The 16,104-nt window shown below is 46.5% G+C and overlaps 2 protein-coding genes across 3 annotated transcripts in view; one reads left to right on the forward strand and one right to left on the reverse strand.

Annotated features, from left to right (window-relative positions):
* Positions 1-16,104, forward strand: part of NECAB1 (N-terminal EF-hand calcium binding protein 1) — a 146,271-nt gene that overhangs the window by 33,940 nt on the left and 96,227 nt on the right. For both annotated transcript variants that reach the window (XM_005291563.5, XM_065585886.1), the window contains exon 3: positions 10,377-10,485. In XM_005291563.5, coding sequence (XP_005291620.1) covers positions 10,377-10,485 — 109 coding nt within the window. The remainder of the gene's footprint in view (positions 1-10,376; positions 10,486-16,104) is intronic.
* LOC135981764 (uncharacterized) lies at positions 4,184-6,727 on the reverse strand. Its single transcript, XM_065585885.1, has 2 exons — positions 5,748-6,727; positions 4,184-4,753 (listed from the first exon to the last, which is right to left on the reverse strand). Exons 1-2 carry the CDS (start codon positions 6,322-6,324, stop codon positions 4,278-4,280), a joined length of 1,053 nt encoding a protein of 350 aa, XP_065441957.1. The 5' UTR covers positions 6,325-6,727; the 3' UTR covers positions 4,184-4,277.

Below are 16,104 nucleotides of genomic sequence, written 5' to 3' on the forward strand. Positions count from 1 at the left end.
CTTAAGAGGCCACCCCCTCCTTTAAGAAATAATCCAATCTTTGCATCTACATGGAACATCCTTAAGACGATTACAGCATCCAGTTTTACTACTTCTCTTCTCATACCACCCTGGGATAATCTCCGCCTCAGGATTAAGGCCAACTCTACGCTTAAGACAATTTGGATGGAAAAAGGAATAACAAAAAATAAAGATATAATACAAGATGATAGACTGGCATTCTTCAATTACATTTATAACAAATAGCAGCTACTGCTGTCCCATAGTTTCTTCTTTCTGTGGTTATGTCATGGGTGCACAGGCTTGGTGCTCTGGAACAGCTCTGAATGAAACCCAGACAGCACCCTCTTCAGTGTAACACCACCTCCAGGCACACACTCACTAGGGCTCCTTGGCTTCAGTGCCTCCTGGGACTGAGTTCGGAGCTTTCAGCACCCTGTTCATGCCGTGAGCTCCCCACAGAGAGTCCACCTGAGTAGGACACCTGGGGAAGCCTTACACACACCCCAAAGGGCCATGCACCCCTAACTTCCACAGTCAGCAGTGACTCTCAGCCAGCATTGTAAACCAAAAGGATTCATTAGTCATCTGGAACTCAGCATAGAACATTTCCGGTTAGCACAGAAAGCAGGAAGTTACAGCAAAGTCCATCTTGGAGAGACCCAGAGCCCTGGCTCTCCCCCTGAGTTCCAAACCAGGAGACTGACCAGCTTACAACAGCCCACCCTCAGTCATGCCCAGTTGCCACTCCTCCATCCTTTGTGTGTTTCCAAGGCAAACCAGTCACCTGGCTCTACCTCATCTCTCTGTTCTTGTCACAGCCGACTGGCTCTGGCGGGGGTGGGGAGGGGGAGGTCAGTTGCTAAGTTACAAACTGTCTGCCCATCCTCTGGGCCTAGGAAGTTGGATGGCAGTCACATCTGCTCTCTAGGGGTCTCTTCAAAGATCACACAACCTGTCCCACCCCCTAAGTAAATATGCAGCACATGGGAAAACAGAGGCACACACTCACAAAACATTAAGAAATTTCCCACTTCATCACAGGCCACACTCAAGAATTCATTCAAGGACAGGGGAAAATTGGTCTGTTTAAACTCTCTCACCTCTAGAAGAACATGTTAAGAAATATGGAAACAAAAGTCAGAGACAAAAAAGGGGAAAAGCCTTACTACCTCAACAGAGACCTCGGAGGATATCTGGCTCAATGGAAAAGATACTTCAAGTTCTTTAGCCTTGTGATTATTCCAGAACAAGATATAAACAAGATATAAAAAGGTATTACAGGATGCAGAATAGTGTTCAAGGCTAGATTGACAAAACATAATGAATGCTGGAGATGCAAACAGCTATATAACCAAACTTTTGCACACCCTCAATACCTGTCAAAAAAGCACGTGTTCTGAAACACCATATTCAGTGCTCTCTCAAAAGCTTCAAGAGCCACTATCTTTCCTTCTCCAAGCTTGTGTATTCTAGGGGTGCTGCATGAGTTGGCATTACCAATTAACGTTTAGAAATGGATTGCTGTAACTATCTTAGTGACCAAAAAGGTTATTTTGAGAAAATGGAAATCTGCATTTCCTTCCTCATACACAGATTGGCTTAGTGAGCTCCCTACTACTGCATTTAGGAAACACTATTTCACTAGGAGGATGGTGAAGCACTAGAATGGGTTACCTAGGGAGGTGGTGGAATCTCCATCCTCAGAGGTTTTTAAGGTCCGGCTTGACAAAGCCCTGGCTGGGATGATGTAGTTGGTGTTGGTCCTGTTTTGAGCAGGGGATTGGACTAGATGACCTCCTGAGGTCTCTTCCAACCCTAATATTCTATGATTAATGGAAAAAATTATTCTGTCTACTCCTCTTAGGCCTTGTCTACACTACGAGAGTAGTTCGATTTTACTTGCATCGAATTTTTGTAATCGATATTGCAAAGTCGAACGTGTGTGTCCACACTAAGGACAGTAATTCGACTTTGTGCGTCCACACTAACGGTGATAGCGTCGACATTCGAAGCGGTGCACTGTGGTCAGCTATCCCACAGTTCCCGCAGTCCCCTCTGCCCATTGGAATTCTGGGTGTAGCCGGCAATGCCTTCTGGGTAACAAAATGAGTCGAGGGTGCTTTTGGGAAACTGTCGTCATCCGTCCATCACTCCCGCCCTCCCTCCCTGAAAGCGCCGGCGGGAAAACAGTTCGCGCGCTTTTCCAGTCATTGACAGCGCGGACGCCACTGTACTCCGAGCATGGAGCCCGCTGCGACCATCGCTGCAGTTGTGGCCGCTCTCAACGTCTCGCAGCTTATCATAAAGGTTTCCCTGAGGCAGATGCAGAAAAGTCAGGCAAGGAGGCTACGGCACCGCGGTGATGTCCTGAAGTCTGAGAGTAGCACAGACCTGTCAGAAAGCAGGCGACCCAGCGCCGAGGACATCACAGTGGCAATGGGTCATGTTGATGCCGTGGAACGGCGATTCTGGGCACGGGAAACAAGCACTGAGTGGTGGGACCGCATAGTACTGCAGGTCTGGGATGAATCCCAGTGGCTGCGAAACTTTCGCATGCGGAAGGGAACTTTCCTGGAACTTTGTGAGTTGCTGTCCCCTGCCCTGAAGCGCAGTGACACCCGGTTGCGAGCTGCACTGAGTGTACAGAAGCGAGTGGCCATAGCCCTGTGGAAGCTTGCAACGCCAGACAGCTACCGGTCAGTCGCGAACCAGTTTGGGGTGGGCAAATCTACCGTGGGGGTTGTTGTGATGCAAGTAGCGAAGGCAATCGTTGATGTACTGCTGCCAAAGGTAGTGACCCTGGGAAACGTGGAGGCGATCATAGATGGCTTCGCAGCGATGGGATTCCCAAACTGCGGTGGGGCCATAGATGGAACTCACATCCCTATCCTGGCACCGGACCACCAGGCCACCCAGTACATTAACCGAAAGGGATACTTTTCCATGGTGCTGCAAGCACTGGTGGACCACAGGGGACGTTTTACCAACATCTACGTGGGATGGCCGGGCAAGGTTCATGACGCTCGTGTTTTCAGGAACTCTGGTCTGTTTAGACGGCTGCAACAAGGTATTTACTTCCCGGACCACAAAATAACTGTTGGGGATGTGGAGATGCCTATAGTCATCCTCGGGGACCCAGCCTACCCGCTAATGCCCTGGCTCATGAAGCCCTATACTGGCGCCCTGGACACTGAAAAAGAACTCTTCAACTACCGGCTGAGCAAGTGCAGAATGGTGGTGGAGTGTGCTTTTGGCCGTCTCAAGGGGAGATGGAGAAGCTTACTGACTCGCTGTGATCTCAGCGAAACCAATATCCCCATTGTTATAGCAGCTTGCTGTGTGCTCCACAATCTCTGTGAGAGCAAGGGGGAGACCTTTATGGCGGGGTGGGAGGTTGAGGAAAATAGCCTGGCTGGTGATTACTCACAGCCAGACAGCCGGGCGATTAGAAGAGACCAGCGGGAAGCGCTGTGCATCCGGGAGGCTTTGAAAGCAAAGTTCCTGAGTGAGCAGGGTAACCTGTGATTTTATAGTTTGTGTACTGAGAAGCTAAACCTGCCCCCGTTTCTTTACCCAGGTAATGTTGACTATCCTATCCAGTTACATACCCCCTTCACCCCCCCTCCAACACACGTGTCGAAATAAAAATAGTTCTACTTTGTTAAAGCACACCGTTTTCTTTAATACTGTTTTAGCGGGAATTTTTTAAAACTGGGACGCAGACTGTGGTGCGGGGCGGGTCTAGTGTTGTGATGCGAATGCAGCTTCTAAACTCAAGGATTGACAGGCTCCGCTGCGGTGGGATGCTTGTTTCAACGGAGCCTGTCACCCCTCCTGATCGGGACTGTGTGTATGGGAGGTCTATTTGACTTTGTGGCAGGGGGAGGACGGTTACAGATCCCATGCTGTGTGGCTCTGTGATCCTGTCTAAGGACCGGCGCTTAAGATCTGTAACTGCCCTCCCCCGCCACAAAGTCACAGAGCAACCCACCCCCCCCAACATTACATCAAAACAACCTCCCAGACTAACCGGGGCAACTAGTCACTGCATCACTGCACTGTGTATGTGCCCTGCTGCTGTGCCTGCCCCCGACTATGTACCCTGCCAAAGGAGACTGTCCTGTCCAATTTCCAACCCCCTTTCCCCTCCTCCTCCAAAAGAACATGATTGAAACAGTAGTTAACAGAAACGAATTTTTTATTATCAACTACACATGGCATTGGGAGGTGAAACTTGGACGTGGGCTTGTGTCAGGCGGGAAGGAAAGAACTTTTCAAATTTTGGGAAATGAGAGCCTTCTGCTACTAGAGCTCTCTGCAGGGGTGGAGTGAGAGTTAGCAGGGACTCTGCCGCCTCTCCTTCTTTGCACTTTGGGTGAGGTGGGTATGGGACTTGGTGGCGGGGGAGGGCGGTTAGAGATGGACTGCAGCGGGGCTCTGTCCTCCTGCCTCCGTTCCTGCAGAACATCCACAAGGCGCCGGAGTGTGTCCGTTTGCTCCCTCAGTAGTCCAAGCAGCGTTAGAGTCGCCTGCTGGTCTTCCTGCCGCCACCTCTCCTCCCGATCCATGTTGGCTTGGTGCATTCGGGTCAAGTTCTCCCGCCACTGGGTCTGCTGTGCTGCCTGGGCTTGGGAAGAGGCCATAAGCTCAGAGAACATGTCCTCCCGTGTCCTCTTCTTCCTACGCCTAATCCGCGCTAGCCTCTGGGAGTGTGATTCCAGGCTAGGTTGTGAGACAGTCGCAGACGGGGCTGTGGAAATGGGAAAAAGGGAGTGAATTCCTCTGAAAGATAAATGTAGTTGTGAACAAAGAACATAGTCTTTCTCTGTGAACAAGACCATGCACAGCACCTTTCACATGCGCACTCAGCACAAGGTCGAATTCTCGGCCTTCGCATTCTGTGCCTGGGGTCTTGAACAGCACATTTGAGAAGCGAGGCAGCACAACGGAATTTCTGTTGCAGGCAGACATGGTAAGCCGTACACTTGTGGCAGTTTAAAACTTTTATATTACCACTGGCCTCATTTCACATTTAAATCAATGTCAGTCCCTGCTGCCAGCAATCCGGCAAGCGGGAACTCTGCCCCTGTCCCACCCCCTCGCGGCTGTCCCCGGGAACGATCCCTTTCGGCTGCCCCTCTCCCGCCTCCACCGCGTGGCTGCAAACCAGCGGTGACAGTTCTGTAAAGGAACGGGAAAGCAGTCCCAACACTAACATTCCCCTACCTAATTAAAAGCAGGTCACCATGGCCGACATCACCCTGATGAGGATCTCCGAGAGCGACAAAGAGAGAATGCTCCGGGAAAGCCTCCAAAGACCAGGGCCGTATGCCGCCCTGCTGTGCAGAGCAATGATCCCCGAGTACCTGATAATCTCGTGGCGCGGCAACGTGTCGTACTTCGGAGGACCCAATAAGGCCGCTCTCCCCAAGAACCTCATGCAACGGCTTTCAAGTTACCTCCAGGAGAGCTTCATCGAGATGTCCCAGGAGGATTACTGCTCTATCCCCGCACATATAGACCGCATTTTACTGTAGCTGCAGTAGCAGGGAATACACAGTAGAGCGGCTTGTGCAGGACAATCACTGAAAACCGGACATTGCTAGATTTCTTTTCAAAACTTGCACTGCCCCTTACTAAACCGTTAAGCGCCTAGGGCACACTAATCATGAACAACCCATTCTTTTAATTGTTAATATTCCTGTTTTGTTAAAAATAAATGTTTAGATGTTTACAACACTTACTGGCTGATCCTTCACCAGATTCTGTGTCCGGGGTAATGGCTGGGGACGCTTCGTAGGGGATCTCTGTAAGGGTGATGAAGAGATCCTGGCTGTCGGGGAAATCAGCGTTGTGAGAGCTGCCAACTGCCTCGCCCTCCTCATCTCCTTCCTCATCTTCCCCGTCCCCTAACATGTCTGAGGAACCGGCCGTGGACAGTATCCCATCCTCAGAGTCCACGGTCACTGGTGGGGTAGTGGTGGCGGCAGCACCGAGGATGGAATGCAGTGCCTCGTAGAAACGGGATGTCTGGGGATGGGATCCGGAGCGTCCGTTTGCCTCTTTGGTCTTCTGGTAGCCTTGTCTCAGCTCCTTGATTTTCACGCGGCACTGCGTTGCATCCCGGCTGTATCCTCTCTCTGCCATGTCTTTAGAGATCTTCTCGTAGATCTTTGCATTCCTTCTTTTGGATCGCAGCTCGGAAAGCACGGACTCATCGCCCCACACAGCGATGAGATCCAAGACTTCACGATCAGTCCATGCTGGGGCTCTCTTTCTATTCACAGACTGCATGGCCATCACTGCTGGAGAGCTCTGCATCGTTGCCAGTGCTGCTGTGCTCGCCACGATGTCCAGACAGGAAATGAGATTCAAACTGGCCAGACAGGAAAAGGAATTCAAATTCAAATTTTCCCGGGGCTTTTCCTGTGTGGCTGGTCAGAGCATCCGAGCTCGCACTGCTGTCCAGAGCGTCAACAGAGTGGTGCACTGTGGGATAGCTCCCGGAGCTATTAGCGTCGATTTCCATCCACACCTAGCCTAATTCGACATGGCCATGTCGAATTTAGCGCTACTCCCCTCGTCGGGGAGGAGTACAGAAGTCGAATTAAAGAGACCTCTATGTCGAACTAAATAGCATCGCAGTGTGGACGGGTGCAGGGTTAATTCGATTTAACGGCGCTAACTTCGACATAAACGCCTAGTGTAGACCAGGCCTTAGGGAGTAACTGTGGACTACCCTCTATAGTCCCAAACCCTCTCCTTTCCCAAGGGTGACTACAGACCACTTCCCTGCAGCCTCTTTCTGCCCTCAGCTCCTGGGCTTTATAGAAGCCCCTCCTGTTCCTACCCAAGTGAGCCTCCTGTCTAATTCATTCCCTTAACTTAACACAACTTAACACCCAGTAACAGAATCTAAGGGCTACATTTTTAAAGGGCTCTTAGCAATCCAACCGCTGTTTGTGCCCATGAAAGTACATACAGCTGCAATTTTTGAGAATACCGGTGTGCAGAGGTGATACAATTTACCACTTTCACCTACAGATCACAAGGCTTGCAGATTGAAATTCTTGCCACCTGCATATGCAGATGCTAATATCTGAATAGCATGTACGTATGGGTTTGCACACAGGAGGCAACTTTTTTTTTTAAAAAGTGGCCCAAAGTGTCTGCTTGATACCTTGTGTCTGGTTTCGTCTATGTTTTTATTTTCATTATCCCAATATACTCTAAAGCCTCTTCCTACAACATGACTTAAATAAGGCAAGTGTCCATGTCCTACTCTAGCAGTTAATAATTATAGTCACCTTCCTTAGAGATTCCTGTTTAATTGGGACAATCTCTTTGTTATTTCTAATTTTTTTGAAGGTAGTATTAGCAGTCTGTTCTGCACTGCAGGATGACTTATAAGAATTACCTTAGACTGCTCTGGGAATGGGCTCAGTTATCCATGCTATTTGCCCATCAGATCCAGTGATTAATTGCCGGCAATTAGTTCTGCTGAACTTCAACGGTAAGATCTTGGAAGGCATTCAAAGCCTATTTCTGAAGTGTTCCAATCAAAAGAATTGCTCAAAATGTGATGCTTGTCAGATTATTCCACTGATTAAAAACACACTGGAATGTGTGCACTCAGTCCTGTTTTTTCAGTCTTCACACTGTAGTTACAGGAAGATTGTACATAGAGGAAGATTCTTTGGTGTATAATCAGATAGCGCTAATAAATAGTATTTTAAAAAAATCAGAGTCTGTTGTGTGCTCTCCTTATTAAGGCAAAGAGTTTGTATTTAACAATTACAATTACAGTTATTTAAACATTACATACAACAGCAACCAGAGCCCGGCACTGACTGTAGCTCTTTGCAGTCCAGAATCACACCTTCCAGAATGGAGAATGGCCATTGATCTTTGCAGCCACATACATATATGACAATTGCAGTGGCTCCATACCTGGTGTAGACTGTACCAGTCTACTCAGATTTCATTTTTGTGGCTCACAGAAAAACAGCAGCCACACATCCAAACCAACATGTTTTAAAATGTGGCTGCTGTCCAATGTTTACTATGTCTGGAATTTTCAAAAATGAGTACAAGCCTCCTAAATCACTAAAGCGATTTTGAAAATCCTATCTTGTATCCTCCTGGAAGGAAGTATCACACCACACTGCAGTGACACGAGCCAGTTTAAAAAGTATGCATGCCACAAAATGTGCATATCAGAGTATTTCATCCAGAAAACAAATTAATATGGAATCCAGCTCTGAAATGCTAATAGTTGGGAAATACTAGAGAAGAGAGGTTGGGCAGAGATTGAGTCAAGGATGTTGTGTCATGTTAGTTCACTGCATGCTACAATTAAGGCCAAAGTAAAATGCAGAGGAAATAGACTCTGCCAAATAATGCTGTAGCAGTATTATAATGAGACTATTTGTTTCCCCTCAGGGTTAATGCAATTCCTAATACTGTTCCTAAAAAGTACTATCATGGTACTTTTCTCAAATTGCATTAGGCCTTAGGCATCCCTTAGGCACCTATAACTAGCCATCAGTCATCAAAAGGCCAAGGTGGTGGTGGTGGTGGTGGTTTAACCTTGTCTCAAACAAAGAAGATGTATAATTATGGATGGACATGAGCTGGAACAAGTTAAACCCAAGCATGAAAAAAGTTGACTATATTTTAGTTTGGAAAATGGGGTTGACTCATGTCCCATCTGAGACTTGTGGTCTACACTAGCAAATTAGGTTGGTTTAACTACATCGGTCAGGGTGTGAAAATCCTCATCTTAGTTAAGCCGACCTAAATCCCCATATAGACAGTACTAGGTTGATGGAAGAATGCTTCCATCAACCGAGCTACCGCATCTTGGGGAGGTAGATTACCGGTGTCGACAAGAGAATCCCTCCTGCTGCCGTAGGTAGTGTGTACATGGAATAACTGCAGCTGCACTGGCACAACAGGGCTACTGTAGCATATTAAGTGTAGACAAACCCTAAGCACTCTGGCCCATTTTTTTAAAGGTATTAGACATTGCTGCACTCAGCATTGCAATGACTAACTGATTTAGGAGCTGAAATATCATTTTCAAAAGGGGTTTAGGCATTTAGGAGTCTAAATCCCATCAACTGCTAGTGGAATTTGGGCTCCTAAGTGCCTAAATGAATCCCTTCTGAAAATGAGATTTAGATTCCTAAATCAGCTAGGCATTGCAATGCTGAGCACAGCAACACCTAATACTTTACCAATGTGGGTCTGTAAAATCACCGGCAGGAATTGTCAAGTTCATTAGCCCTGGAGTAGAAACGTGGTGCCCCTAACTCTTAAAATTATTCAGTCTACAATTTAGTCACATTGTCAGGAGCAGAGCTGTGAAGTTCATGGAGAGGTTCCTAGTGCAGGTCCTACAGAATATTCTACCGAAGCTCTCAGTCCTCTTTACATTCAGGTGCCTTTGTAGACATCCACAGAATGGGATGCAACTAAGAGTTCAACTACTAACAGCAAGATTTTGACAGAAAAATATACATGATGGCAGGAGATTTTCTTGCCAGGTAATGTTTGCAGGAGCAGTATTAGAAGTAGAACTTTTCTATGGATGCCCAGGGTCCAGAAAGACCTGCAAAACTTAGACCTAAATTAAGTCAGTTTACTGATGTCTACTTTACGATGTCTGCTACAGGCAATATCTCACAGATACAGACAGACAGGAGTTGGCTATTTTCTGTGCTTCCAAGATATTCTATGAGCAAGAGAATGTCTTGAGATTCTTTCCAGTACATTCTTGAGAACGGCACTTACCCTTTTTTAGGTTTCAACCGAAGGTAGTGAGGTGGAGAGTTCTACATGACCTGCCAGTTTGCAAATTACTTAGAGAAAGGTGGCTGGGCATCATTCTTCAATAAAGCTTTCCTAACACTAATGCAAAAACTAGAATTTCTTCTGTCTTATGATGGGACCCAGAGCTGCAATTACATTTGCCATTCACCAAACAAACTATATAGATATAAATGGGAGAAAAGGTGCTACTCTCAGGGTCAGACAATAAATGGGTAGTACCCTTCTCTCCATGGCTTAAAACACTTGTGTTAAATTTTGCAGGGAGGATTACATAAATACTATGTTACATTATTTGATCAATTGCTTTTACTTGTCTGCAAAGGTTGATTGACAGATATACTACTATTATTGATGCATTTAATTTAATACTCACTACGTGGCCTGAACACAATCTGTTATCAAGTTTCCAAATAAATTTAATCTAAACATCTAGTCCCATGATTCTATTTTTTAAAATCTCCTGTTCAGATTAATTAAATTAAAGCAGACAACAAACTGTATCTGTAGCTAATGATGTTTTGATTTCTTCTTGGTTTCAGATGATGGCAAACTGTCTTTTGAGGAATTCAAAGCCTACTTTGCTGATGGAGTCCTGAGTGGAGAAGATTTGCACGAGGTTTTTCACACCATTGATACACACAATACTGAGTAAGTATCCTCTGCTTACAACCAAGCACTACATTTTGTATTTGGAAAAAAGTTTAATTTTGGCAAAAAAAAGTAAGCTGTTTTTATACAAGATAGTTGTTTCAGGGAAATTATAATGCCCAAATATGTACTCAGGTAAGAGCAAAACTTCTCGTCAGCTGATCATCTACTTATGTTTAAGTGTCCAAACATTCAGAAATACAGGCTTGTAGAATGTGGTGTGGGCTTCAGACACTTTGTACGTCCTCTCATGAGGGCAGGTGGAATCAGGGAAAGGGAAGAGATGCTGTGGTCCTTTCCAGCTCTCAGGCTGGAGTAGCTTTGTTAAGACAGCTACACAGCTGCAGGGTGAGAGGGTAGATTACTGCCCTCACAGAATGAATTGGGTGTTGAGCAGAAAGTTTGCCCTAAGTAATTAGCATGAAACCATCATAGAAAGTAGTAAGCAAACGTTACCACCTGATGATTGTTTGATGCGCTGTAGGAAATGGATTGATGTCTTCATTCATGTTTCTTGGAAATCACAAAACTCACATTACATTTCAGAGTGGCTGACTTGTTGGCAGGGTCAGCAGAAGCTGAGGGTTGAAGGGTATAGAGAGTGAATCAACTTCTTGTCCCAAGCATCTCTCTCTCTGCAGTGGGTTAATGCAATTGCCAGGCCACCAGGGGGAAATTGTATCACTCCTCCCCATATGGTATGCAGTCTTTGTATAGACTAAAGAACAGTAAAAAAAAAGTTCCATAAAAAATAATTGAAAGTTTGGATTTTTTTCAACTAATTCCAAGTATAAACTACCATATATAGTCGTTCATAAGCTGAATTTTTTTAGTAAAAAAGGGAAGCACCAGAGAAAGGGGTCGGCTTATGAACGGGTATAGAGAGGGAGAGGTGGGAGACAGCCCCTCCCCCCCAAAAGAGGGAGTAAGGAGAGGCAGCAAAGCCAGAAGGGAAGAGGCGGGGCCAGAGTCTCTCCGCTTCTGGCCACACTGCTCTCCCCCCAGCCTCCGAAGCAGCTGCAGCTCCGGGGCTGGCAGGCTGCAGCCGTGCCACTCGGCCCCGCCCCCCAGAGCAGGCTGTGGCCGCACCGCCCAGCCTGCCGGAGCACGCTGCGGCCGCCTCTTGGTCTGGCCTGCTGGAGCAGGCTGCAGCCATGCTGCCCAGCCTGCCGGAGCAGCTCTAGCCAGGCCAGAGACATCCTCCCCTGGCCCTCCCCAGATAAGGTGGGAAGGGATGAGATGGGGAGAGTGTGGGGGTCATGGGATAGGGGTGGGGTCATGTGGGGGGTGGTCACAGGGGTTACTCCCCTGGCCCCCAGCTTCTCCCCCCAAAAAACATTTCCCTACCAGTTGCTGTCCCGGCCCGCCAGGGTAAGCAGCTGGCGTGCTGGGACACTTTGTTTACTTAGGTGTACCTCCGTGCCTGCGGACGCTCGAGGTAAACAAACCATCTCGGCCTGCCAGCAGTTTATCCTGGAGCCAAAGTTTGCTGACCCCTGAATTATAGGGTCAGCTTATGAATGGGTCATAAAAATGTTCCATTTTTACTTATCCATCTTGGGGGGGGGGGCGGATAATAAACGAACCGGCTTATGATCGAGTATCTATGGTAGTTTACTAGCTAATCAGAACAGTACTTGGCTAATCTGCACGCTGCATGATTCACACACACAAATCTGGTGGCCTCCTCCCACTTCTCAGCAAAGACAGGGAAGCAGACCACTGTAGAGGGACCATTACTAAGACATTACATAAACATAATATAGCACAGTTACTAGCCATACGTAGATGACACTGTAGCTGTCAAAAGACATAGACAAAGTATTTTTGTGATGCATCATCCTTGCTTTGATTCATAGCAGCCCATCATACAGAGTCCACAGCAGGTACTCTTTTGTCATTAACTCCCCAAATCCCCCAAGCCCAACATTTAATTGGTATTTCTATCCTTGTGAAGTGATTGCCTTTCACTCCTACTGATAACTGGTCACATTCAGTGGGTCTCCCAGTTATTGGTATGAATTAGCAAGGTGTATCTAATACTGATACCAATCTAGTACCTTTCATGTGGACTACATTCAGTTTGGGTGTCATTTCTGTGGTCCAAAAGCTACTGAAGTGATGGTATTTATTACCTTTGGTTCCTAACAGGTTATAAAGCCATCCCATTTGCACCAATCATTATTGGCTTTTTGGTTCTGTTTAGAAACAGTGCGAACTCAGCAGATCAGTTTGCTTGTCTCAGTAGTACTTACTGGTATAGATGAAGACACTAATGCAGTAACTGACATTAACTTTATTGTGCATGAAGTTTCTGATCTCGTGCACCGCCAGTCCCTGCTGCTGCCTCAGTTTCTCTCCTTCCACAGGGTATCTGGTCCCAGGTCACTCTCCTAGGCCTCTCCAGAGAGCCCTGTAGCTTTCCTAGCCCCTAGTCTCCCTATCTCTGATGAAGCAGGCTCCCTCTTATGATGATAGCCCAGGGCTTTCTAGGTGAAACCTAGTCACCTGATCCAACTGTTGTCAGTTGTTGGCTGCATGTGTGTTCTCTCTGCGTGCTGCACTGGCTCTGGCCAGATAGCCCATACAGCAGACCTTGATCAAACTGCCCAAGAAGACCACAGACTCGGTGCAGTAGCAAAGGTCAACCAGGTTTATTGCCAATAAAGCACAATATTAGTCCCCTGTGTGTGCTACAGAGACACACTCAATACATGTATGCCTGTGACAATGGACTCAGCTCAGTGAAGGACTTTCTGCTTCCCCCTTGGCTGGACAAAGACATCCCCTCTGCGACCTATCTTTTATACACTGAAACAAGAAGTTACGTACGGCCCCTCTGACATGGTTAGTTACCACTTTTACCCTTGTACCTGTTGGTTTGATCAAAACATGTCTATCCATCACCTGTCATCCTGACCTTATCTTTAAGAGAGGTCAGCATGTCCCTGTACCATCTTCGGGGATTGTGTCTACACAACAACCCTGTATCAGGGTGTTTTGTTTCTAGCTTTCCTACTTGAATTCTTAGCGCCTAGGAATGCTTGTGTTTTTACAAAGCCAGCCCTGTTTTTGCCAAGTTCATGTATCACATAGTGCAGGGATTCTCAACCTTTTGCTTTCTGAGGCCCCCCCCCCCCAACATGCTATTAAAAACTCCACGGCCCACCTGTGCCACAACTGTTTTTCTGCATATAAAAGCCAGGGCTGACGTTATGGGATAGCAAGCAGGGCAATTGCTCAGGCTTTGGCTTCGGCCCCGGGTGGTGGGGCTCAGGGCAGTGGGGCTTCGGCTTTCTGCCATGGGACCCAGTGAGTCTAACCCTGGGCCTGCTTGGCATCCCCCCCGAAACCTGATTGCAGTCCCCCAGGGAGCCCCAGACCCCTTGTTGAGAACTGCTGACATAGTGAACCTGCAAGCAGGCATCTGCTTTGTAACAGGGCCTGACTTTTGCTCATAGCTTTGCTTTTGCTACCTTTGCTTTATATCAGCAGGACCTGACTTGGCCTTAGGCCTTTTACACCAGGCCTCATGTCTCCGGCTTTCTCTTTCTGGTACACCGACCACCTATCCAAACCCAAACCTATCACCTGAGAAATGGAAAGCTAGCCAGAGGTGAGACTGAGCCCAAGTTCCCTGGAAGTTTTAGCTCAACCTCTAACAAAGGGTTTTGAAAGCTAGATGGTAGAGTTTTGTAAGAAGCAACTCAGTTAATTTACTTTTTAATTAATTTTCAATCTGAATGGCATTGTTAAAATAATTAAGAGTCTTGTGGCACCTTAAAGACTAACAAATTTATTAGAGCATAAGCTTTCATGGGCTATGACTAAAGCTTCTCACAGAAAAATCATGTTCTTTAGCAAAGAAAACTAAAATAAAGCATAAGAAGTATTATGCATGCAAAATGCACATTCCAGGTCTGAATGTTAAATAAGCAGCTTCTAGGGAGAGAAACCTGAAAACTCTTTAAAATGCCCTAAGGATATTTGTTAACCTAATAAGACTTCTGTTCTTCTCCTCAATCATGTTCAATATTAACACGAATTCAAATCTTTAGTATTCAAGTTCCTTCTAGTCCAGGGATCGGCAACCTTTGGCACGCGGCTCGCCAGGGTAAGCACCCTGGCGGGCAAGGCCGGTTTGTTTACCTGCCACGTCCACAGGTTCGGCCGATCGCAGCTCCCACTGGCCGCAGTTCACCGTCCCAGGCCAATGGGGGCAGTGGGAAGCGGCAGCCAGCACATCCCTGGGCCTGCGCCACTACTATACAACATCTGTAAGGAATTTTAGACAGAGTTAATGAGTCATGGGTTGAAGTGCCAACAGCACGTGGGTAACACCCAACTCTATACTCCTTTACATAAAACAAACAGCACCCACAATCTTTTTGCTTTCTCGGTGTTTAGGCAAAATTAGCACCTGCATGAAGACCAGTTGGTTAAAGCTTAACACAGGAAACTCTGGGAAGACATTGATAGGAAGAGGGAGGCACTTCAGAGAGCTTCCTTCCTTGACAACATTCTCCTCTCTTGAGGGCATCTGCCCTCAAAATAAGTCAGTCCACAACCAAGTAGCCATAGATGCAAAAAACATGCATTTCCTCTGTGAATGGCCCAAAGATTGCATGCCGTCTGATCAGACCTGGCCACACCATTCATGCATTTTTGATCACTAGGCTTGATTAGTGCCACTCATTATATTTAGGAATGAAGCCATGTGCCCTGAAAAACTCCAGTTGGTACAACACAAAATGGCCTTTCACCCTAGCAATACAGGTTGCTATGAGTACACCAGTCTGCTGCTCCACCCTCCATACTGTCTCCACTGAATACAGAGTCCAGTTCAAGGTCTCTGTCCTAATATTCAAAGCCCTCCCTAGAACTGGCCCTAGTTATTTGAGAGATCACTTCTGCCTCCATGACCACAACAGCTATGTTCTACAGGCACCGTGGAACTGTTGAACAATATGGGAAAGCTTGTCAGTATAAGAGAAGAAACATCTGATGAACTTTCATGGTGAGATCACTCCTGCAAGATATCAGAATGACAATGGCCCTCACCAGGTGTAGAACGGAATGGGAAAACTCATTTTCTAAGCTTAGCCTTTCTTTGATAAGTTCTTCACATAGACAAACATATAGTGTGTTCACACGTAAACCTTAAACCTCTCTCTCTCTGTCATACACACACACACACATATACACACACACAAGCTATTGATCCTACAGTCTGGGAAGAAAGAGAGAGATCCATATTTCTGTTTTTAAATTCTTGGGAGATGCTCTGCTACTACGATTATGCGGTTTGTTTAAGCTGCCACATACTCTTCTATACACACACCAATGCTGTTCAACAAGCGATAGACCATTTTTTGTTTCAATTGTCTTAATTAATGCACCACCACCACCGTTCCCACTATTAGTCAATAAAGGAGAAAATGCAATGTGAGCTGGTTATGCTCAAATACGGGAGGACATGATGTAGCAAGCCAAATTTTCCTAATATAACCAAAGTGCTCAATATTTATAATCCTCAAAGCAAAAAGCAGCACAAACCCATCTCAATGAATAATTAGGGATTTTGTGCACGTTAAATAGGCATTATTTGTTTTGTGAATA

Source organism: Chrysemys picta, chromosome 2 (genome assembly GCF_011386835.1).
Source record: "Chrysemys picta bellii isolate R12L10 chromosome 2, ASM1138683v2, whole genome shotgun sequence".
Taxonomy (NCBI): domain Eukaryota; kingdom Metazoa; phylum Chordata; order Testudines; family Emydidae; genus Chrysemys; species Chrysemys picta.

Excerpts from the sequence above, each read along its gene's own strand:
- LOC135981764 (XM_065585885.1), bottom strand. The coding sequence starts at position 6,324 with ATGCAGAGCTCTCCAGCAGTGATGGCCATGCAGTCTGTGAATAGAAAG. Across the intron at positions 4,754-5,747 it reads ATCTGGTGAAGGATCAGCCA|CCCCGTCTGCGACTGTCTCA; the intron begins GTAAGTGTTGTA and ends CCATTTCCACAG.